The 26,189-nt window shown below is 44.5% G+C and overlaps 1 protein-coding gene across 1 annotated transcript in view; it reads right to left on the reverse strand.

Moving 5' to 3' along the window:
- Positions 1 to 993: 993 nt before the first annotated feature.
- slc8a1a (solute carrier family 8 member 1a) overlaps positions 994 to 26,189 on the reverse strand; it is a gene marked incomplete at both ends in the record, with an annotated part of 184,774 nt that continues 159,578 nt past the window's right edge. The window contains 2 exons of the mRNA XM_084441361.1: positions 994 to 1,370; positions 1,490 to 1,762. Of these exons, the coding sequence (XP_084297487.1) occupies positions 994 to 1,370; positions 1,490 to 1,762 (650 nt within the window). The remainder of the gene's footprint in view (positions 1,371 to 1,489; positions 1,763 to 26,189) is intronic.

Here is a 26,189-nt window from a genome sequence, read left to right on the forward strand (position 1 = left end):
TATTGTTGTTTTGTAATTTTATCATGAATATGATAAATAAATGCTGCATGTAGTTAAAGAAAGTGTTATTCAGTTTTTCATATGCTAAAATTGACTGTAAATCCACTTTAAAGCTGATATTTCAAATAATAACTGACTAAAGGAAAGTGCCCCCCAGCGCCCATGGGCGGTTCGCCTCTCTTCCTCCTGTCCTACTCAGTTTTTTGAATCACCAGCCGCCACTGATACACAGCCATAGGAGTCTAGTTCATAGCAGAGTCAACCCTAACCCTAACCTTAACCCGCCCCCTTAACCTTAACCCTACCCCTAACCTTAACCCTAATCAACCCGGGAGCCTCCATCTCAAATGAAAAGAGCTGCTGTTGGTGGGAGCAGAATGGAGGAGACAGAAACAGTAAACTACCATGAGGATGATCTTGTCTTCTTCTCTTCCTTCAACTTCTTTTTGCTTTGCTTTAATATTTTTTTTAGCCCTGGCCGTTTTGCATGTTAGGCTCAGTTGTCCACACCCATTTGCAGTCATGTAATACTTTAGATCAGGATAAGGCCGTAGAATTAAGTACCCATAAACTAGGATACTTTTCATGGAGATGTTGATGGCTTGGATCCAACCATGCAGATGTAAGCTATGAAGTTGGAAGTGTTTGTCTATGGCCTCCCCAAAAAAATGTTTAGGGTCAATACCTCAGAGGTCCTTGTATGTGACCACGATGATTTGTGATAAAAGGAATATGTTGATAGTACATGTCTCAATAGCCTTGAGTGAGAGCGAACACGATTCAAAGACCTTGGAGGTGTACACAATGAAGGGACAAATATCTTAGAGGTGGACCAGGTGGTCTTCATTGGTCTAGAGAACGTCAATGGCTCAGAGGCTTTTTTGGCTGGCATCCAAGATACCTTGGATGAGGTGATTTGTTCCTCCACTAGATGAGGCAGTGCCAGATCCCAAGCCTTTTGGATCTCTTTTCCTGAGGCTCTTCGACGCTGCTTCAGAAACCCTTGACATGGCAGTAGGCTTCCAGTGAGGAGAAGACAATATACATAAGCCACAGGCTGAAAAAGAGCATCGTGGTCAAGATCTTGGGGAGGCGGGGACCACCCAGCTCGCCGCCGATCTCTGGACGCCGCCGGTACATGAGCACGGCCACGCAGACGAAAGCGAAGATTGTGAAGAGGGTGACGGAGAAGGCCAAGCTGCCTGGGTCCACCCTGAACGGCTTGCCATGGTATGCGTGGTAGATGGCAGCGATGGACCAGGCCACGCCGATGCCCAGGAAGACATTGACGGCATTGCTGCCCGTCACGTTGCCGATGGAAGCATCAGCGTACTGGTCCTGGATGGCTGCCACCTTGCTGGCGAACGTGTCTAGAGGAGGAAGAAGGATGAGGGTAGAGAGTGACAGATACAGATACATGGCAACGAACTTCCCATCTATGCTATCCCGCGATCCTTTCATGAGCATAGCACAACAGGCAATGACTGACCTGGTACCGAGGTCCCCAACGCCACGAAGACCACAGCCGTCACCGAGTCCTTCAGTCCCACGGTGCAGCCAAAGTGGGACGCCAAGTCGCCGATGATGGCGGTGAGCATCCCAATCACGCCGATGGACACCACAAAGCAGGCCCAGCCGTTCCAGTAGTCGGTTGGTGGCACGAAGGCGAACAGGACCTTCCAGAAGATGGTGAGGAAGTGCATGACGTAGTCAAAGCCCGACGGGAGCTTCTCCTCACTGCATTCGTTGTCGTCATCATCACCTGGGAAAGAGAGGGAACACGTTCACTGGTGAGCATACAATACGTCAAACGCTACATTGTGTGTTATCGCAACTACAAGGAGTTTGACTTGTTATAAAACAGTCTCATTTTAATACTGATGCCTCTACATGACCTACATTAGCAAATGCGGCCATCAGCGAGAAGATTGGCTGTTTCTACTGTATGTAGATGATCTATAGATATCTGCTTGGCTATTTATTTACCTCATCACTAGTCATCCTGACAAATAAAAATCAACTAAAATCAGCTAAAATCAACACAAACGGAAAACTCCTTGCTGCTGCCCTGTAAGTAGGCTACAGTGCCAACATTCTGAATATTTATTGGATTTTCCCTATATTACTAGAAAGCGCAGTTTCTCAGTTTTCTGGAACTGTTGGAATGTTGGATTTTGTTCATGTTTTAATTAGATTTTTTTTTAAGGACTCTTTTTTAAAGATATTTTTACAATTTTGCCAGTAACCTGGTTGAATTCAAAGGGTTAAGGTCAAAATATAAACTGATATTTGGTGTGTATGAGTTGAAACCTTAAACCTAGAATGTGACATACAATCCATGATTTGTAAAGCTCTGATATGTGGCCCCCATTGCTAATCGTTATTACCTCTGCCCCAGCAACAGCACAGGGCGAGAGGTAATGTTTCCAGTGGTGTGTGTGTGTGTGCGTTTGTTTGTTTGTCTGTTAGCAGGATTACGCAAAAACTACTGGACCAATTTTCACAAAACGGGATGGATGGTCCAATTTAGAACCCATTAAAGGGTTGCGGTGCCGCCCAAACACAGTCGGACTGGCCATTCACCTCCATTCATTTTTATTACAATGATTAATCTCAGTAAAGTCTTGGTAAATTAAAGGTAAAATAAATTTAAAAAAGAAATATGATAATGCAAAAACTACCAAACCGATTTTTATGAAACTGGGTGTAGCATGGGTCATCTTAGAACCCATTAAATTTTGAAACAGATCTGAGTCACGAGCAGGATCCATAAATGAAAACAAAACCTCGGACGAAGCCAGATACCTGTGTGAGGGTGCTAGAGACACGGGGTTTGGACTAGGGTGTGCCCGGAGTGCACTGCACCACACTGGCTGTGACCCGAGGGGGGCACCACAGAGCCGACCAAATACAGCCACCCATTCACCAGTCATTTTTTGGACTAGGATTACAAAAAAAACGATCTTATTGCTTTTTATGAAACTTGTGGAGAAACATGGATTTGTTACTCTACTTGCACAAAGGTCATGTTTACTTGATAAAAGGGATCTGTTAACGCCATCTCTGAGGCAACAACGTCACGTTTTCCCTAAAAACTTAAATCTAATAAAAATAGACATTTGATAATAACAATGCAGCTTACGTTGTAGCTCAAAATGTCCTCTAAACAATTCTAAGCATTATGTCGGTTTTAAATTGGGTTGCTAGTTTTGACGATAGCACTGCAGTTTGGAATCCTCTGAGAGGGTATCTATTTACCAAGTGAAAATACCAACATGCACACTCTCACAATGTTGTGGTGCTGGGAGTAAATCTCCTTAAAAGTTTCAAATGAAAAATGACATACTCCCGCACACACTTTTTCTCTGCTTTTAATCTGACGTTTCGGTTAGACCTTCATCAGGACAGATTTTGTCAGGGTATTAACACCCCCGAATGTACAGTAACGGTTACAGTCATCGACATTAATGAATGGAATGCTCACGAATCGCCAAGCAAGATTTTCATGGTCAGATTTAACAGTGATGATTTTGAGGTCATTTTCATACAGCTATATATGCACATAAAAAGCTGAAAATATGAATTGAGACTCTATCCAAAAGCCAAGACCAGGAGACACGGAGAGGCAGCATTCAGTTTCTATGCCCCCAACCTCTGGAACACCTCGCCAGAGTACTTAAGAAGGGCTGAAACAATGGAAATTTTGAAGCGAGATCTTAAGACCTTTTCAGTCTAGCCTACAATCACTAGCCAGGGCCTAGACCAGTGGTGTCGTTAGGCCTGGGCTTTCGGGGCTAAAACCCCGGATGTTTTATGAATAGCCCCGGTTGAAAAATGTATATGTACACATTGTATATGTAGGCTACACAAATGTATATGTACAATATACATACAAAAAATAAATCCGGGGCTATATATATTCATCTGTGATTCCAATCATGCATTAAAGCCCTCAAAAATAATAATAATACGCCTACATTTTTAGGTCCTCTGTGTCATTCAAGAAAACTTGGCATGCGTGCATTGGCACGAGAGGAAGGGAGAGTGTAGACAACTCGACTTGGAGTTGGTAATGTTAGGTCAGCCTCTGAAAGATGGATTTTTTTTTTTTTTTAAGAGAATACCGGTACAAGCTCAAGTTGGTGAAGGCTCTTTTGCTAGCTAGCGTTAGCTAGTCTTTAGTCAGTGGTTCTTAAACATTTTTGTCACAACTCACAAGGGAACAGTAGGCTAAGATTTTGACTAGGTGCTTGCCATTTAATTAGGGCCTGAGCACTGGCGGCACGAGGCCCTATTGAAATTGTAAGGATTATTATTCTCCTCCTACATTCTACCTTCTACCTTCTTCTCCCCAAACAAATGCCTTTTTGGCAGCCTAAACATTGATGAAAACGAATTAAACTTTGCAGATACGTCAGTCCCGGTGAAAAATTTTATATTTCATGGGTGACGGAAATGGGCATGGCGAAACGGCTCAAGAGCGCCCCCTGGAAAATTTAAAATGGTGAGCCTCACCTCCACCTTGATGTAGGCGAACGAAATTCGGTGAGCATATGTAGTTAATCGAGACTAGTGTTGCATGGTGTATCCATACTAGGAAAGTACCGCGATACTCTCGTCAAAAATGGTACAATACCCACATTTAAAATATCCATACTTTAAGAAAGACAGTGTTTTAATAAGAGCCGTATATATTGAGTCACGTTCATGCGACAGTGAAGCCGTGTTTGTTTGTAGGCTATAGCGCTCTGCTTCTCTCTCCCAAGATCCCCGAGTCGCGGGGCAGTATGTGTGTGAGTGGGTGTGCGCGCGCTCTCTCTCTCTCCTTGCTCTCTCACTCTGCAGCGAGCAGCATAACAGTTTTCCCCCCTCATATGCACAAAGACCCCAGCATTCAAAATCTAAAGTGAAGCCCTAGTAATTTGGCTATTTCCGGTGACTTTTGTACTTGCGCAGTTGTCAAGGTCAAGGTCAAGGTCAACTTTATTTATAAAGCACGTTTAAAATCAACCGAAGTTGCACCAAAGTGCTGTACAATATATAAAATAAACTAAAACAAAAAACAGAATAAAGTGCACATAATCACAGAACAATAAAAGGACAGGACACAAAACAGGACAGGGGATGTAGGCTATCAGGCCTCAAAAGCCAGTGCAAACAAGTCTAGTCGAGTCTTAAGCTGAGACTTAAAGAGCCCTAGGTTCTGTGCGTGTCTAATGTGTGGAGGGAGGCTGTTCCAGAGCTTTGGGCCAGCCACCGCAAAAGCTCGGTCACCCTTGGTCTTAAGTCTCGATCTAGGGACTATTAAAAGAGTCTCGGAGGACCTCAGGGTTCTAGATGTCGCCGAATCAGTTCAGCCAGATAGTGGGGGGCCAAACCATGTAGAGCCTTAAAAATAAACATTAAGATTTTAAAATCAATCCTGAAGCGAACAGGAAGCCAGTGGAGGGAGGCCAGCACCGGTGTGATGTGGTCCCGCTTCTTGGTTCCAGTCATGAGGCGTGCAGCAGCATTCTGGACCAATTGCAGGCGCCTCAGTGACCGCTGGTCAAGGCCCACATACAAGGCATTACAGTAGTCCAATCTTGAAGAAATAAAAGCTTGGATGACTGTCTCCAGGTCCTTAGGAGAGAGGTACGGTTTCACTTTGGATAAGAGCCTCAGCTGGAAAAAAGAGCCTTTAACCACAGAGCCAATTTGTCGCTCAAAATTAAAACCAGTATCAAAAGTGACACCAAGACTTTTAATAAAAGAGCGATTCTTGGCAGCGAGGGGCCCTAGGTTGCTAACATGGCTGTCTTTATGACCAAACAAAATAACCTCGGTCTTCCCATCATTCAGACTAAGGAAGTTTAAGTCCATCCAGGTCTTGATGTCATTTAGCGCAGATGTTACAGGCTTAAAGGAATCCTTACAGTTCAATTTCAGGGGGAGGTACAGTTGGACATCGTCAGCATAACAGTGGAAAGACACATTGTGTTTCCGTAGAATGGAACCCAGGGGCAGCATATATAAAGAAAATAATAAAGGGCCTAAGATGGATCCTTGGGGGACACCGCAGGTGAGGGGGGCCACACTAGAGGAGAACTCACCCAGCTGGACAGAGAAGCTCCTATCAGTCAGGTAAGACTGTAGGAACATGAGAGCAGCACCTTTAATGCCAGCACACTGTTCAAGGCGGGTAAGAAGGGTCTTGTGGTCCACAGTGTCAAAGGCCGCGGTCAGATCTAGTGTAACCAGGATAGCAGCACACCCAGAGTCGACAGTAAGAATAATATCATTAAAGATCCTTAAGAGAGCCGTTTCAGTGCTATGAGCAATTCTAAAACCAGACTGGAACTTCTCATACACATCATTTATCGCTAAAAAAGAGTGCAACTGAATGGAAACAATCTTTTCCAGTACTTTGGACAAAAAAGGCAGTTTAGAGATGGGCCTAAAATTAGCGAGAACATTTGGGTCAAGACTAGGCTTTTTGATTAGTGGCTGCACTATAGCATGTTTAAAGGAGGCTGGAAAGACTCCAAAACTAAAACATGCATGGACCAGAGTAAGAATAAAAGAGCCCACTGAATCAAACGCATCTTTAAAAAGGCGAGAGGGAACACTGTCGGAGGGGCAGTTTGTAGGCCGCAGCTCGTGGACAACGTCAGACAGTGATGTCAGGGATATGAGTTTAAACTCATTGAGACTAGCTGGGCACGAGGATGAGGCAGAGGGATCAGGGGCAGCAATGGGTGGCGCGGACCGAAGAGACACGATTTTCTCAACAAAGTAATTAAGAAAATCATTACAGAGAGCAGATGACGGTACAACCGGGGCAGTATCCCGAGGGTTGACGAGAGAGTCCAGAGTGTCAAAGAGAACCTTGGGTCTCCCAATGTTATTGGAGACAAGGTTGGAAATGTACCCAGTTTTTGCTGCCTTCACAGCTCTCTGAAACTCCATTACACAGTCCTGCAGAATCCCGAACGAGACATGTAGCTTGTCCTTTTTCCACTTTCTCTCAGCACGCCTACAAGAGCGTCTGAGCGCACGGATAGAGTCAGTAATCCACGGTTCAGAGCGTGTCTTGGGACTTCTACTCCTCAAGGGGGCGACAGAGTCCAGTATAGAGGTGCAAGTGGAACTAAACAGCGCCACGAGCTCGTCCACACTGAGCCCACCAAGGCCATCCACATTCGCGAGGGTAGAGCCATCGACAGCTGCCGAGAAAAGCGCTGAGATGTCCGAGTTTATCACTCGAAAACGGCGCACAGGAGCACGTGAGGGGGCAACAGCGCATGGGACAACAGCAGTGAATAGAACAGGCATGTGATCAGAAATACAGGCGTTATCACAAATTTCATTTACACAGACAGTAAGGCCATGCGATAACACCAGGTCCAGCGTGTGGCCTTTATTATGCGTCGGTCCCGAGACCCACTGAGTGAGGCTGAAGGAATCAGTCAGAGCCAGGAAGTCTTTGGCCAGAGGACTGGATTCACAGCAGACATGGATGTTCATATCACCCGAAATCATAACATGATCATAATCCACCATGGTTCCAGACAGAAAACTCTCAAACTCCTGGATAAAATCCTTGTTGTATTTAGGTGGGCGATATACAATCGCACACAGCAGAGGGGGAGACGCGTTTAGTTCAAAGAGTTGCAGCTCAAAGCTCGTGTAAATGACAGATGGAATCTGCCGACAATGAAAGCTGGACTTGAAAACACACGCAAGCCCACCACCTTTCCCAGTGGTCCGAGGGGTGCTGAGATACGTACAGTCGGGAGGGAGGAGTTCGGAGAATGGTATAGACTCACCAACGTGTAACCAAGTCTCGGTCAGGAACATAAAATCAAGCCCACGGGAAGTGAAAAAGTCATTTAGTTGGAACGTCTTATTCGCCAATGACCTGGCATTAATCAAAGCCATGGACAAGATCAAGTTGGGAGTCAGCCTGGTCGCAGCCAATCTTACTGGGCGCAGGTTATTGGGGACAACCCCATCAGCACGGGCTCTCCCCTGCCCGGACAGCGGTCCTGTTGTTCGGCTACACCAGCCAGAGGCAGCCGGCCCAGCGCGGGGAGTGGGCGCTGTCATCAGCGGGCCAGGCCGCACCGTCAGTCCGAGGGCATTCAGGCTGTGCACGTCAATCCGCACCCATGGCCTCTTGATCTGCAGCGATCGCCTGACAGTAGAGGAATAACAATATCCCCCACGCATGAGTCGCGGATTATCCAGACAAGACGACGACGGGAGAGCCTTGACTTTCACCAGAACACCACTCCGCTTTCCCCGTCTCTTCCGGCGTTTGATCCGGGGAGAGGCACCAGGTGACCGGCGCAGGTAAGCAGGAATATCTGCTAAAAGGGGGGGGGCATTCTGATCTCGCATGTCAGCTCTAAAAAACATTTGCATCGAATCAGAAACTCGGATGCTTTGTAAAGTTTGACGATCGTAGGCAAATAGAGCCGAAACATCCCGACAGCAAACATTTAAAAACAGAGCAATGACAAACACAAAACTGAGTAGACGCGGCCGACGGCATGCCAAACATACTGGCGCCATCTTGGTACGTGTGTTGAGTTGTGCTTTTCTGTCCGACGCGCGTCCACGAACGTTTATGTGAAATGCAATGAAATGAAAACCGGCTTGCATATTAACCTGTTTTTGTCAAATATATCCATTGGAGACATTCTTTTTTTTATCCAGGCATCTTGGTTTTAACAAGTTAATTATAACTGAACATGTTTTGTTTGCTAGTAGATGGTATTCATTCCGTTCGCGATAACGTTATTGCAGACAAAAACAGGTTAATATGCAAGCCGGTTGTCATTGCTAAATCAAAGCGGGGAGAGCCGGGAACGTGCGTCTACATTTCGTGAACTTGTTCGTGGACGCGCGTAGGCCAGAAAAGCACAACTGCGCAAGTACAAAAGTCACCGGAAAGCCAGAAAAGCACAACTGTGCAAGTACAAAAGTCACCGGAAATAGTCAAATGACTACAAATTTGCCAAGATGGCGCGGTTCAATAGGGCTTCATTTGTGATAGCGCTCAGTGAATGGAGTGGCTGTATCCAGTTCTATTAATACATCCATGATATGCACACAGCATGCTCGAGAGGACGGTAGCTAACCTGAGATGGCTTCAAGTACAAATGTCGACCGTCCATAGCTTGTCGATAAAGCTGATGCTCGCAGTGAAATCTGGCATATTTTGCTTACAGAGCCGACAGTGAGGGCAAGCCCACGGACATTACAAAGCCCATCTGTAAACAATGCTACAAATCTATACAAACCAAGGGAGCCAATAAGCCTAGCTGCAAGCCTAGCTCTCTGCCTAGCGCACGTGACAAAAAAAAACAATACCTGCTCCGACCTCCTAGAGTGAGAGAACTGTTAACCGTGAGACCATTATCTCTTCTGATAATTAATACTAATAATAAGCTTTTCAAGTTCTTCTGATTATCTCACAGTTTGCAACAATTTATTGATTTCTCCCCACACAGACAAACAGATTCCAGCACAATCCCAAACCACCCAGTCGAGGCAGCCTTCCCTTCCAGCTGTGTTTGAAAGCTACAGGAAATATGATAAAGACTCAAAAGATGCAAAAAGACTGAACAGAGCACTAAAGGCAAACAATTTAAAGTTGTTATGATACCATGTTCTGTCATCTATTATTACATTACTTTTCCTTATGTTTTAGATGTTCACCATGGTATCGTTTCGGTATCGGTATCGAGATATTTTGGGCAGGTATCGTATCGAAGTCATAATTTTGGTATCGTGACAACACTAATCGAGACACACTAAAATGTATATTGGAGCTATACCCAACATCCAACAGGAAGTCAGCCATTTTGCTCTTAATGTGCCATTTTGTCCTTGTTTTTACCATTTCCATGCCTCGTACTTTAGCGAACTCCTCCTAAAGATTTCATCCGATCAACTTCATATTCGGTCAGCTTCATCTTAAGACCTTTGCGATCAAAAGTTATCAACTGAAATTAGTTTTCACCAAACACCCTTGCCGTTTGGTGTTTGACATTTCGCCATAAAACACAAAGTCCTCATAACTCCTCCATACATTGTCCAATTTGTCCGATATATCTCACGCTTCATGAAGGTTCTGTCCTGAACACATCTATGTGTCAGTTTTTGCGTCATACTTATAGCGCCACCTATTGGTGAAACAGGAAGTCCTCATAACTCCTACATACATTATCCGATTTGCACCAAATTGCTGACAATTCATGAAGGTCGCATTCTAAACACATCTATGCGTCGGTATTGAGTCACACTTACAGCGCCACCTACTGGTGAAACAGGAAGTACTCATAACTCCTACATACTTTATCCGATTTACTCCAAATTGCCCATGCTTGATGAAGGTCGCATCTTGAACAAATCCGTAAGTCAGTATTGCATCATACCTACAGCGCCACCTACTGGTGAAACAGGAAGTCCTCATAACTCCTACAAACATTATCCGATTTAAACCACATTGCTCAGGCTTGATGAAGGTCGCGTCCTGAACTCATCTGTAGGTCAGTATTGAGTCATACTTATAGCGCTGCCTAGAGGTCAAGCAGGAAGTCATCATAACTCCTACATACATTGGTCGATTTACACTACATTTCTCATGCTTCATCAAGTTACCGTCCTGAACACATCTATGCATCGGTATTGAGTCATGCTTAGAGGGCCACCTACTGGTGACAGAAAGTTTCTCTCAGTACTGGACACCGAAATAGCACAGCCTTCAATGGCGCCGCACCCCGACACGCGTGGTGTGCGAGGGCCCGCTCAATGCTGCTCGCAGCCCTAGTTAGGGCCCGAGCACTGGCAGTGCGAGGCCCTATTGAAACTCGAAGGATTATTGGGGGCCAAGCAGCGCAGCGCTGGCACCCATTGTTCTTGTACCTTTTCTTATTGGGGGCCAAGCAGCGAAGCTGCGAAGGCACCCATTGTTCTTGTACCTTTTCTTATTATTATTGGGGGCCAAGCAGCGAAGCGCTAAGCGCTGGCACCCATTGTTCTTGTACCTTTTCTTATTAGGGCCCGAGCACTGGCGGTGCGAGGCCCTATTGAATTTCGAAGGATTATTATTATTCTCCTTCTCCTTCTCCTTCTTCTTCTCCCCAAACAAATGCCTTTTTGGCGGCCTAAACATCGATGAAAACGGATGAAACTTTGCAGATACATCAGACCCGGTGAAAAACGGATATTTCATTGGTGACGGAAATGGGCGTGGCAAAACGGCTCAAGAGCGCCCCCTGGAAAGTTTAAAATGGCGAGCCCCACCTTTCAGTTTGATGTAGGCGAACGAAATTCGGTGGGCATATGTATTTGATCGAGCCACACTAAAATGTCTCTTGGAGCTATACCCAACATGCAACAGGAAGTCCGCCATTTTGCTCTTAATGTGCCATTTTGTCCTTGTTTTGACCATTTCCATGCCTCGTACTTCGACGAACTCCTCCTACAGATTTCATCCGATCAACTTCATATCGGGTCAGCTTCATCTTAAGACCTTTGTGATCAAAAGTTATCAAAAAAATTGAGTTTTCACCAAACACCCTTGCCGTGGCGCCCCGCCAAAATTTGACATTTCGCCATAAAACACGAAGTCCTCATAACTCCTCCATACATTATCCAATTTGTCCGATATATCTCACGCTTCATGACGGTTCTGTCCTGAACACATCTATGTGTCAGTATTGCGTCATACTTATAGCGCCACCTATTGGTGAAACAGGAAGTCCTCATAACTCCTCCATACATTATCCAATTTGTCCGATATATCTCACGCTTCATGACGGTTCTGTCCTGAACACATCTATGTGTCAGTATTGCGTCATACTTATAGCGCCACCTATTGGTGAAACAGGAAGTCCTCATAACTCCTACATACATTATCCAATTCGTCCGATATATCTCACGCTTCATGAAGGTTCTGTCCTGAACAGATCTATGTGTCAGTATTGCGTCATACTTATAGCGCCACCTATTGGTAAAACAGGAAGTCCTCATAACTCCTACATACATTATCCAATTTGTCCGATATATCTCACACTTCATGACGGTTCTGTCCTGAACACATCTATGTGTCAGTATTGCGTCATACTTATAGCGCCACCTATTGGTGAAACAGGAAGTCCTCATAACTCCTCCATACATTATCCAATTTGTCCGATATATCTCACGCTTCATGACGGTTCTGTCCTGAACACATCTATATGTCAGTATTGCGTCATACGTATAGCGCCACCTATTGGTGAAACAGGAAGTCCTCATAACTCCTGCATACATCATCCGATTTGCACCAAATTGCTGACGCTTCATGAAGGTGGCCTTCTGAACCCATCTATGTGTCGGTATTGAGTCACACTTACAGCGCCACCTACTGGTGAAACAGGAAGTCCTCATAACTCCTACATACGTTATCCGATTTACTCAACATTTCTCACGCTTCATCAAGGTACCGTCCTGAACACATCTATGCTTCGGTATTGAGTCACGCCTAGAGCGCCACCTACTGGTGACAGGAAGTTTCTCTCAGTACTGCACACCGGAATAGCACAGCCTTTAACGGCGCAGCACCCCGACACGCGTGGGGTGCGAGGGCCCGCTCACTGCTGCTCGCAGCACTAGTTATTATTATTCTTCTCCTTCTTTACTCCAAACAAATGCCTTTTAGGGGGCCTGAACATCGATGAAAACGGATGAAACTTTGCAGATACGTCAGTCCCGGTGAAAAATTTGATAATTCATGGGTGCCGGAAATAGGCGTGGCAAAACGGCTCAAGAGCGCCCCCTGGAAAATTTAAAATGGCGAGCCCCACCTTTCAGTTTGATGTAGGCGAACGAAATTCGGAGGGCATATGTATTTCATCGAGCCACACTTAAATGTCTCTTGGAGCTATACCCAACATGCAACAGGAAGTCCGCCATTTTGCTCTTAATGTGCCATTTTGTCCTTGTTTTGACCATTTCCATGCCTCGTACTTCGACGAACTCCTCCTACAGATTTCATCCGATCAACTTCATATCGGGTCAGCTTCATCTTAAGACCTTTGTGATCAAAAGTTATCAAAAAAATTGAGTTTTCACCAAACACCCTTGCCGTGGCGCCCCGCCAAAGTTTGACATTTCGCCATAAAACACGATGTCCTCATAACTCCGCCATACATTATCGGATTTGTCCGATATATCTCACGCTTCATGACGGTTCTGTCCTGAACACATCTATGTGTCAGTATTGCGTCATACTTATAGCGCCACCTATTGGTGAAACAGGAAGTCCTCATATCTCCTCCATACATAATCCAATTTGTCCGATATATCTCACGCTTCATGACGGTTCTGTCCTGAACACATCTATGTGTCAGTATTGCATCATACTTATAGCGCCACCTATTGCTGAAACAGGAAGTCCTCATAACTCCTCCATACATTATCGGATTTGTCCGATATATCTCACGCTTCATGACGGTTCTGTCCTGAACACATCTATGTGTCAGTATTGCATCATACTTATAGCGCCACCTATTGGTGAAACAGGAAGTCCTCATAACTCCTACATACATTATCCAATTTGTCCGATATATCTCACGCTTCATGACGGTTCTGTCCTGAACACATCTATGTGTCAGTATTGCGTCATACTTATAGCGCCACCTATTGGTGAAACAGGAAGTCCTCATAACTCCTCCATACATTATCCAATTTGTCCGATATAGCTCACGCTTCATGACGGTTCTGTCCTGAACACATCTATGTGTCAGTATTGCGTCATACTTATAGCGCCACCTATTGGTGAAACAGGAAGTCCCCATAACTCTTCCATACATTATCGGATTTGTCCGATATATCTCACGCTTCATGACGGTTCTGTCCTGAACACATCTGTGTCAGTATTGCGTCATACTTATAGCGCCACCTATTGGTGAAACAGGAAGTCCTCATAACTCCTGCATACATCATCCGATTTGCACCAAATTGCTGACGCTTCATGAAGGTCACCTTCTGAACACATCTATGCGTCGGTATTGAGTCACACTTACAGCGCCACCTACTGGTGAAACAGGAAGTCCTCATAACTCCTACATACGTTATCCAATTTACTCAACATTTCTCACGCTTCATCAAGGTACCGTCCTGAACACATCTATGCTTTGGTATTGAGTCACGCCTAGAGCGCCACCTACTGGTGACAGGAAGTTTCTCTCAGTACTGCACACCGAAATAGCACAGCCTTTAACGGCGCAGCACCCCGACACGCGTGGGGTGCGAGGGCCCGCTCACTGCTGCTCGCAGCACTAGTTAGGGCCCGAGCACTGGCGGTGCGAGGCCCTATTGTATTTCGAAGGATTATTATTATTATTCTTCTCCTTCTTCCAAAACAACTGCATTTTTGGCGACCTAAACATCGATGAAAACGGATGAAACTTTGCAGATACGTCAGTCCCGGTGAAAAATTTGATAATTCATGGGTGACGGAAATGGGCGTGGCAAAACGGCTCAAGAGCGCCCCCTGGAAAATTTAAAATGGCGAGCCCCACCTTTCAGTTTGATGTAGGGGAACGAAATTCGGAGGGCACATGTATTTCATCGAGACACACTAAAATGTCTCTTGGAGCTATACCCAACATGCAACAGGAAGTCCGCCATTTTGCTCTTAATGTGCCATTTTGTCCTTGTTTTGACCATTTCCATGCCTCGTACTTCGACGAACTCCTCCTACAGATTTCATCCGATCAACTTTATATCGGGTCAGCTTCATCTTAAGACCTTTGTGATCAAAAGTTATCAAAAAAATTGAGTTTTCACCAAACACCCTTGCCGTGGCGCCCCGCCAAAGTTTGACATTTCGCCATAAAACACGAAGTCCTCATAACTCCTCCATACATTATCCAATTTGTCCGATATATCTCACGCTTCATGACGGTTCTGTCCTGAACACATCTATGTGTCAGTATTGCATCATACTTATAGCGCCACCTATTGGTGAAACAGGAAGTCCTCATAACTCCTCCATACATTATCGGATTTGTCCGATATATCTCACGCTTCATGACGGTTCTGTCCTGAACACATCTATGTGTCAGTATTGCATCATACTTATAGCGCCACCTATTGGTGAAACAGGAAGTCCTCATAACTCCTCCATACATTATCGGATTTATCCGATATATCTCACGCTTCATGACGGTTCTGTTCTGAACACATCTATGTGTCAGTATTGCGTCATACTTATAGCGCCACCTATTGGTGAAACAGGAAGTCCTCATAACTCCTCCATACATTATCCAATTCGTCCGATATATCTCACGCTTCATGACGGTTCTGTCCTGAACACATCTATGTGTCAGTATTGCGTCATACATATAGCGCCACCTATTGGTGAAACAGGAAGTCCTCATAACTCCTCCATACATTATCCGATTTGTCCGATTTATCTCACGCTTCATGACGGTTCTGTCCTGAACACATCTATGTGTCAGTATTGCTTCATACTTATAGCGCCACCTATTGGTGAAACAGGAAGTCCTCATAACTCCTGCATACATCATCCGATTTGCACCAAATTGCTGACACTTCATGAAGGTCACCTTCTGAACACATCTATGCGTCGGTATTGAGTTACACTTACAGCGCCACCTACTGGTGAAACAGGAAGTACTCATAACTCCTACATACATTATCCAATTTACTCCAAATTGCTCATGCTTGATGAAGGTCGCATCTTGAACACATCTGTAGGTCAGTATTGCGTCATACCTACAGCGCCACCTACTGCTTACAGGAAGTCCTCATAACTCCTACATACTTTGTCCGATTTACACAACATTTCTCACGCTTCATCAAGGTACCGTCCTGAACACATCTATGCGTCGGTATTGAGTCACGCTTAGAGCGCCACCTACTGGTGACAGGAAGTTTCTGTCAGTACTGGACACCGAAATAGCACACCCTTTAACGGCGCCACACCCCGACCCGCGTGGGGTGCGAGGGCCCGCTCACTGCTGCTCGCAGCACTAGTTATTATTATTATTGGGGGCCAAGCAGCGAAGCGCTAAGCGCTGGCACCCATTGTTCTTGTACCTTTTCTTATTATTATTAGGGCCCGAGCACTGGCGGTGCGAGGCCCTATTGAAACTCGAAGGATTATTATTCTTCTCCTTCTCCTTCTCCTTCTCCTTCTCCTTCTTTACTCCAAACAAATGCCTTTTAGGCGGCCTGAACATCGATGAAAACGGATGAAACTTTGCAGATACGTCAGTCCCGGTGAAAAATTTGATAATTCATGGGTGACGGAAATGGGCGTGGCCAAACGGCTCAAGAGCGCCCCCTGGAAAATCTAAAATGGCGAGCCCCACCTTTCAGTTTGATGTAGGCGAACGAAATTCGGACGGCATATGTAGTTCATCGAGACGCACTAAAATGTCTCTTGGAGCTATACCCAACATGCAACAGGAAGGCCGCCATTTTGCTTTTAATGTGCCATTTTGTCCTTGTTTTGACCATTTCCATGCCTCGTACTTCGACGAACTCCTCCTACAGATTTCATCCGATCAACTTCATATCGGGTCAGCTTCATCTTAAGACCTTTGTGATCAAAAGTTAACAAAAAAATTGAGTTTTCACCAAACACCCTTGCCGTGGCGCCCCGCCAAAGTTTGACATTTCGCCATAAAACACGAAGTCCTCATAACTCCTACATACATTATCCAATTTGTCCGATATATCTCACGCTTCATGACGGTTCTGTCCTGAACACATCTATGTGTCAGTATTGCGTCATACTTATAGTGCCACCTATTGGTGAAACAGGAAGTCCTCATAACTCCTCCATACATTATCCAATTTGTCCGATATATCTCACGCTTCATGACGGTTCTGTCCTGAACACATCTATGTGTCAGTATTGCGTCATACTTATAGCGCCACCTATTGGTGAAACAGGAAGTCCTCATAACTCCTCAATACATTATCCAATTTGTCCGATATATCTCACGCTTCATGACGGTTCTGTCCTGAACACATCTATGTGTCAGTATTGCTTCATACTTATAGCGCCACCTATTGGTGAAACAGGAAGTCCTCATAACTCCTGCATACATCATCCGATTTGCACCAAATTGCTGACGCTTCATGAAGGTCACCTTCTGAACACATCTATGCGTCGGTATTGAGTCACACTTACAGTGCCACCTATTGGTGAAACAGGAAGTACTCATAACTCCTACATACGTCATCCCATTTACTCCAAATTGCTCATGCTTAATGAAGGTTGCATCTTGAACACTTCTGTAAGTCAGTATTGCGTCATTCCTACAGCGCCACCTACTGGTGAAACAGGAAGTCCTGATAACTCCTACATACGTTATCCGATTTACTCAACATTTCTCACACTTCATCAAGGTACCGTCCTGAACACATCTGTAGGACAGTATTGAGTCATACTTATAGCACCGCCAACAGGTCAAGCAGGAAGTCATCATAACTCCTACATACATTATCCCATTTACTCAACATTTCTCACGCTTCATCAAGGTACCGTCCTGAACACACCTATGCATCGATATTGAGTCACGCTTAGAGCGCCACCTACTGGTGACAGGAAGTTTCTCTCAGTACTGGACACCGAAATAGCACACCCTTTAACGGCGCCACACCCCGACCCGCGTGGGGTGCGAGGGCCCGCTCACTGCTGCTCGCAGCACTAGTTATTATTATTATTTATTCTTCTGCCATTGGAGTCTATGGCAGCCCATAGAACCGTATGGTAAAAAGTTGGGAAAATTGGCACACTCATTCATGACAGTCCCCAAAGTCTTCTCACCAAGACCCATGTCCACAGCTTGAACGCTCTAGCGCCACCAACGTGTCAAAGTTGGAGGTGCATTTGTGCATGCAACTTTTGACCTGTAAGCCTGATTTTCAAAAACGAGGCAGCGTTGGATTCCTTCGCTCAAGCCAAGTTCAACGCACCCTATGACATCATTTTCCACCATATTGGATTTCCCGCCATATTGGATTTAGTGTAAAACACTCAAAATGTATCTCCTCCTAGGTTTTTTCACCAATCTGCACCACACGCAGTATGCACAATCTATAGACCGATGTCCACAAAAGTCTTACAGGGATTTTTGATTGTCCATTGCATTCCCTCGTGACAGCCAATCAAAATTGGCCGAAAAGCTGCAAAACAGGAACTGGGGTCATATCTCAGTAATGTTTTAATCTATCAAAACCACATTTGGCACACTCATCCGGGACACACCCATGACATCTGTCACCAAGCCTTACGTTGACATCTCATGCACTCTAGCGCCACCAGCGTGTCAAAGTTGGAGTTGCGTTTATGCCAGTAACTTTTGAACTGTATGTCCAATCTTCAAAATGATGGTAGCAATGGATTCCCTGGCTCATGCCGAGTTCAAAACACCCCATGGTTTTATTATTACTTCATTTGTTTGATTGCAGAATGAAAGGAACACTTTTTGTCCTCTGCACAATTTCACCAGTTTCAGAGGTTTTTGGAAAAAGTCACACATTTTCTAAACTGCCATCCCTCTTCTAATTCTCACAGCTCATACACATTTTATATATCAAAACGTTCACACGACTCTTGGGATTCATAAAATCAAAAAAGCTAAGCTCTTCGATGTATATTTTTCACTCTGGGACAGTTAGAATAATGACTCCCCCCCCTCCATTGAAATCAATGGAGCCACGCTCTAGAAAATCTCTCTTCGCTCTAGATCAGGGGTGTCAAACATACGGCCCGCGGGCCGGAACCGGCCCCCAAGGAGGTTCGATCAGGCCCGCAGGATAATTTGAAAAATGCTGCTTGTTACGACGTTGTTAATACCTTGGTCTCTACCTCTCCGCTACACCCTCATTAGCCAAAATGTCGTTATCCAAACGGAGAAAAGTAGATAAGGAGTGTAGAATTTTCAAAGAAAAATGGACCACGTCCTATTTATTTACAGAGATGCACGGAAAACCTTCGTGCTTGGTGTGTTTGCAACAAGTTTCGGTATTGAAGGAATATAATATTCGACGCCACTACGAGACTCATCACAGCGAAAAATATGACGGCTTGCAAGGACAACTGAGAAGAGATAAGATTAACGAATTGCTGGCGGGTCTGAGGAAACAGCAGGCAACTTTCATCCAGAGCCGAGAAGTCAGTGAAGCAGCGGTAAAAGCCAGCTACCTAATTGCTAGCGAAATAGCATTAGCATCGAAGCCGTATTCCGACGGTGACTTTGTTAAACGATGCATGATGAAGGCGGCTGAACTTGTATGTCCCGAGAAGCGACAAGCTTTTGCCAATATTAGCCTGACGAGGAATACTATAGCAGAGAGGATTTCGGAACTATCGGCAGATTTAGACAGTCAATTGAAACAGAGAGTCAAGTCATTTATTGCATTTTCCGTGGCAATTGACGAGAGCACTGACATCACAGACGTGGCCCAACTGGCCATATTTATTCGAGGAGTTGATGAGACATTGACTGTTACTGAAGAGTTTCTTGAGTTGGTGCCAATGATGGACACCACAACAGCCGAGGACATTTTCGGCTCTGTCGTTGCTGCATTGGACAGAGTTGGAGTGGACTGGTCCCGCGCTGTCAGCCTGGCTACAGACGGCGCGCCATCCATGGTCGGAAGGAAAGCAGGTGTCGCGACAAAGTTCAAAGACAAAGTACAAGCCCTTAATGGAGGAGATCGTTTCTGGACATTTCACTGTATTTTGCACCAGGAGGCATTGTGTTGCAAGTCGCTGAAAATGGACCACGTCATGGAGGTGGTTGTTCGCACTGTAAATTTCATCCGGTCCAGAGGTCTGAACCATCGTCAGTTTGACAAACTTCTCAGCGACAGCAACATTACCCACAGCCTGCCATACCACACTGAAGTGAGATGGTTAAGCCGAGGCGCTGTGCTGAGGCATTTCTTTGATCTACGAGAGGAAATCGGACAGTTCATGGAGAAAAAAGGAAAACCGGTGTTGGAATTACAATCTCAGGAATGGCTACGGGACCTTGCATTCTTGGTTGATATTACTGAACACTTGAACAATCTGAACAAAATGTTGCAAGGCCGCAAAAAAGTTGTCACACAGTTTTCTGACAACATACATGCATTTAAGTTGAAGCTGACTTTGTGGGAGATGCAACTGGCAAATGGCAACCCTGCTCATTTCCCCTGTCTGAGAGATGTGTGTGTGACCAGACCTGATGCGGACATGAAACGGTACAAAGACAAAATTGCAGGACTACTGCGGGAGTTTGAGAAACGTTTTCAGGTATTTGGTGAACTTGAGACAGAATTTTCAGTTTTTCGCTCACCTTTCACAGTTAAAGCTTCTGATCTGCCGGTCGAAATTCAGCTAGAGATAATTGATTTGCAGTGTGATGCAGATTTGAAGGGCAAATTTGCCTCTGTAGGTCTGGACAGATTTTATCAGTATCTACTACCAGGGTACCCCAAATTAACAGCCCTGGCTGCTAAAATTTTGTGCATGTTTGGGACAACCTACCTTTGTGAACAAATTTTCTCAGTGATGAATATCAATAAAACAAAAATGCGTTCAAGGCTCACAAACAAGCACTTAAATGACATTCTGAAAGTGACAGCTAGTCAGGACATGACACCTGGTGTTGATGCACTTGTACAGGCCAAAAGATGCCAAGTTTCAGGAACAAATACAAGTCCAGACTAGACTAACACCTTTAAAATGCTGCCTTAGATACTGTTTGCATTGAAAGAATACAGCTCTGTGAAGATGAATCCTTACTGTGGTGATTTAAAAAATGTGCACTTTAATGTTAGTCAGCAGCTTCAAAACAAAAGTTGTGTGATGGAATTCTACTGTTCATACAACTCCATAAATTTTCAGTATGTATTGTATGTGTATGTATGTTTCATGTATGAAGTTTACAGATTTACAGGACAGGCGAACACTTTCTTCATTACACATTTAAAATCACTCTCCTTAGTTTGTAAGGTGTACGCAGGGATTACATTTAGATTTTATATGCGTATGTGTAAGTGGTTTAAAAATTCCTTTCTTTAAAAGTCTCATTTAATCTTAAAGTGCATTACTATATTTTTCAGTACCAATTAAAGTTTTGTGCCTTTGTACAATCAGTGGGATCAGTTGCAATGCATATTTGTGAATGATAAAAGTAAATTGCACATTTGTCTAAGGAAATATGAGGTGTTTCATGAAATGTTTTGTAAAAGGATAGTTCATTAAATTTCAATATTTTCCTAATGTTCTTGTGCTTCTTTACACCAAAACAAAGGAAAGACATGATATTTTGGTTATTTATAGCAGAGTATGGTATAATTTTAATGGTCCGGCCCACTTGACATCTCCCTAGGCCGTATGTGGCCCACGATGCGAAATGAGTTTGACACCCCTGCTCTAGATTCTCTAACTGTTTCTAACTCTTCACCTCTCCTACACTTCTGAAGACCGAAGGACATTTTATACATGGAAATGTTCGCGTGATTGTCTGGATTCTGAAGAAGTAAATAGTTGAGCTATGCTATGTATACTTTTCGCTGTGTGCCAATTTAAACAACGACACCCCCCCCTCTCACTCTACCGAGAGGAAGCAACCCTGCCAGGTGATATTAATTAAGTGCTCAGGACTCAGACTCACGGGGTTAGGGAAGGCTCACATGCCTTGTGGACTAGGGTGGTTCACTTTTGCAACATCCTGCGTGGCACAGTGGTTAGCGTGTCGGCCTTGCAAGCAGCAGGTACAGAGATCGAATCCTGTTCAACCATGTCTGACTTTTGACATTTTTTGCTTGTTGTCTTTGATGCGCTGGTCGTGCGTCCCGCTTGGCCCCCACAACGCTGCTTGCAGCTTTAATTGGGGGCCAAGCAGCGAAGCGCTAAGCGCTGGCACCCATTGTTCTTGTACCTTTTCTTATTATTATTTATTATTATTATTCTTCTGCCATTGGAGTCTATGGCAGCCCATAGAACCGTATGGTAAAAAGTTGGGAAAATTGGCACACTCATTCATGACAGTCCCCAAAGTCTTCTCACCAAGACCCATGTCCACAGCTTGAACGCTCTAGCGCCACCAACCTGTCAAAGTTGGAGGTGCATTTGTGCATGCAACTTTTGACCTGTAAGCCTGATTTTCAAAAACGAGGCAGCGTTGGATTCCTTCGCTCAAGCCAAGTTCAACGCACCCTATGACATCATTTTCCACCATATTTGATTTCCCGCCATATTGGATTTAGTGTAAAACACTCAAAATGTATCTCCTCCTAGGTTTTTTCACCAATCTGCACCACACGCAGTATACACAATCTATAGACCGATGTCCACAAAAGTCTTACAGATATCTTTGATTGTCCATTGCGTTCCCTCGTGACAGCCAATCAAAATTGGCCGAAAAGCTGCAAAACAGGAACTGGGGTCATATCTCAGTAATGTTTTAATCTATCAAAACCACATTTGGCACACTCATCCGGGACACACCCATGACATCTGTCACCAAGCCTTATGTTGACATCTCGTGCACTCTAGCGCCACCAGCGTGTCAAAGTTGGAGTTGCGTTTATGCCAGTAACTTTTGAACTGTATGTCCAATCTTCAAAATGATGGTAGCAATGGATTCCCTGGCTCATGCCGAGTTCAAAACACCCCATGGTTTCATTATTACTTCATTTGTTTGATTGCAGAATGAAAGAAACACTTTTTGTCCTCTGCACAATTTCACCAGTTTCAGAGGTTTTTGGAAAAAGTCACACATTTTCTAAACTGCCATCCCTCTTCTAATTCTCACAGCTCATACACATTTTATATATCAAAACGTTCACACGACTCTTGGGATTCATAAAATCAAAAAAGCTAAGCTCTTCGATGTATATTTTTCACTCTGGGACAGTTCGAATAATGACTCCCCCCCCTCCATTGAAATCAATGGAGCCACGCTCTAGAAAATCTCTCTTCGCTCTAGAATCTCTTACTGTTTCTAACTCTTCACCTCTCCTACACTTCTGAAGACCGAAGGACATTTTATACATGGAAATGTTCGCGTGATTGTCTGGATTCTGAAGAAGTAAATAGTTGAGCTATGCTATGTATACTTTTCGCTGTGTGCCAATTTAAACAACGACACCCCCCCCTCTCACTCTACCGAGAGGAAGCAACCCTGCCAGGTGATATTAATTAAGTGCTCAGGACTCAGACTCACGGGGTTAGGGAAGGCTCACATGCCTTGTGGACTAGGGTGGTTCACTTTCGCAACATCCTGCGTAGCACAGTGGTTAGCGTGTCGGCCTTGCAAGCAGCAGGTAAAGAGATCGAATCCTGTTCAACCATGTCTGGCTTTTGACATGTTTTGCTTGTTGTCTTTGATGCGCTGGTCGTGCGTCCCGCTTGGCCCCCACATCGCTGCTTGCAGCTATATTTATTATTATTATTCTTCTGCCATTGGAGTCTATGGCAGCCCATAGAACCGTATGGTAAAAAGTTGGGAAAATTGGCACACTCATTCATGACAGTCCCCAAAGTCTTCTCACCAAGACCCATGTCCACAGCTTGAACGCTCTAGCGCCACCAACCTGTCAAAGTTGGAGGTGCATTTGTGCATGCAACTTTTGACCTGTAAGCCTGATTTTCAAAAACGAGGCAGCGTTGGATTCCTTCGCTCAAGCCAAGTTCAACGCACCCTATGACATCATTTTCCACCATGTTGGATTTCCCACCATATTGGATTTAGTGTAAAACACTCAAAATGTATCTCCTCCTAGGTTTTTTCACCAATCTGCACCACACGCAGTATGCACAATCTATAGACCGATGTCCACAAAAGTCTTACAGGGATTTTTGATTGTCCATTGCGTTCTCTCGTGACAGCCAATCAAAATTGGCCGAAAAGCTGCAAAACAGGAACTGGGGTCATATCTCTGTAATGTTTTAATCTATCAAAACCACATTTGGCACACTCATCCGGGACACACCCATGACATCTGTCACCAAGCCTTACGTTGACATCTCGTGCACTCTAGCGCCACCAGCGTGTCAAAGTTGGAGTTGCGTTTATGCCAGTAACTTTTGAACTGTATGGCCAATCTTCAAAATGATGGTAGCAATGGATTCCCTGGCTCATGCCGAGTTCAAAACACCCCATGGTTTCATTATGACTTCATTTGTTTGATTGCAGAATGAAAGAAACACTTTTTGTCCTCTGCACAATTTCACCAGTTTCAGAGGTTTTTGGAAAAAGTCACACATTTTCTAAACTGCCATCCCTCTTCTAATTCTCACAGCTCATACACATTTTATATATCAAAACGTTCACACGACTCTTGGGATTCATAAAATCAAAAAAGCTAAGCTTTTCGATGTATATTTTTCACTCTGGGACAGTTCGAATAATGACTCCCCCCCCTCCATTGAAATCAATGGAGCCACGCTCTAGAAAATCTCTCTTCGCTCTAGAATCTCAAACTGTTTCTAACTCTTCACCTCTCCTACACTTCTGAAGACCGAAGGACATTTTATACATGGAAATGTTCGCGTGATTGTCTGGATTCTGAAGAAGTAAATAGTTGAGCTATGCTATGTATACTTTTCGCTGTGTGCCAATTTAAACAACGACACCCCCCCCTCTCACTCTACCAAGAGGAAGCAACCCTGCCAGGTGATATTAATTAAGTGCTCAGGACTCAGACTCACGGGGTTAGGGAAGGCTCACATGCCTTGTGGACTAGGGTGGTTCACTTTCGCAACATCCTGCGTAGCACAGTGGTTAGCGTGTCGGCCTTGCAAGCAGCAGGTACAGAGATCGAATCCTGTTCAACAATGTCTGGCTTTTGACATGTTTTGCTTGTTGTCTTTGATGCGCTGGTCGTGCGTCCCGCTTGGCCCCCACATCGCTGCTTGCAGCTATATTTTATTATTATTCTTCTGCCATTGGAGTCTATGGCAGCCCATAGAACCGTATGGTAAAAAGTTGGGAAAATTGGCACACTCATTCATGACAGTCCCCAAAGTCTTCTCACCAAGACCCATGTCCACAGCTTGAACGCTCTAGCGCCACCAACCTGTCAAAGTTGGAGGTGCATTTGTGCATGCAATTTTTGACCTGTAAGCCTGATTTTCAAAAACGAGGCAGCGTTGGATTCCTTCGCTCAAGCCAAGTTCAACGTACCCTATGACATCATTTTCCACCATATTGGATTTCCCGCCATATTGGATTTAGTGTAAAACACTCAAAATGTATCTCCTCCTAGGTTTTTTCACCAATCTGCACCAAACGCAGTATGCACAATCTATAGATGGATGTCCACAAAAGTCTTACAGGGATTTTTGATTGTCCATTGCGTTCCCTCGTGACAGCCAATCAAAATTGGCCGAAAAGCTGCAAAACAGGAACTGGGGTCATATCTCAGTAATGTTTTAATCTATCAAAACCACATTTGGCACACTCATCCGGGACACACCCATGACATCTGTCCCCAAGCCTTACGTTGACATCTCGTGTACTCTAGCGCCACCAGCGTGTCAAAGTTGGAGTTGCGTTTATGCCAGTAACTTTTGAACTGTATGTCCAATCTTCAAAATGATGGTAGCAATGGATTCCCTGGCTCATGCCGAGTTCAAAACACCCCATGGTTTCATTATTACTTCATTTGTTTGATTGCAGAATGAAAGAAACACTTTTTGTCCTCTTCACAATTTCACCAGTTTCAGAGGTTTTTGGAAAAAGTCACACATTTTCTAAACTGCCATCCCTCTTCTAATTCTCACAGCTCATACACATTTTATATATCAAAACGTTCACACGACTCTTGGGATTCATAAAATCAAAAAAGCTAAGCTTTTTGATGTATATTTTTCACTCTGGGACAGTTCGAATAATGACTCCCCCCCCTCCATTGAAATCAATGGAGCCACGCTCTAGAAAATCTCTCTTCGCTCTAGAATCTCTAACTGTTTCTAACTCTTCACCTCTCCTACACTTCTGAAGACCGAAGGACATTTTATACATGGAAATGTTCGCGTGATTGTCTGGATTCTGAAGAAGTAAATAGTTGAGCTATGCTATGTATACTTTTCGCTGTGTGACAATTTAAACAACGACACCCCCCCCCTCTCACTCTACCGAGAGGAAGCAACCCTGCCAGGTGATATTAATTAAAGT

Source organism: Borostomias antarcticus (genome assembly GCF_949987555.1).
Source record: "Borostomias antarcticus genome assembly, chromosome: 7".
Lineage (NCBI taxonomy): Eukaryota > Metazoa > Chordata > Actinopteri > Stomiiformes > Stomiidae > Borostomias > Borostomias antarcticus.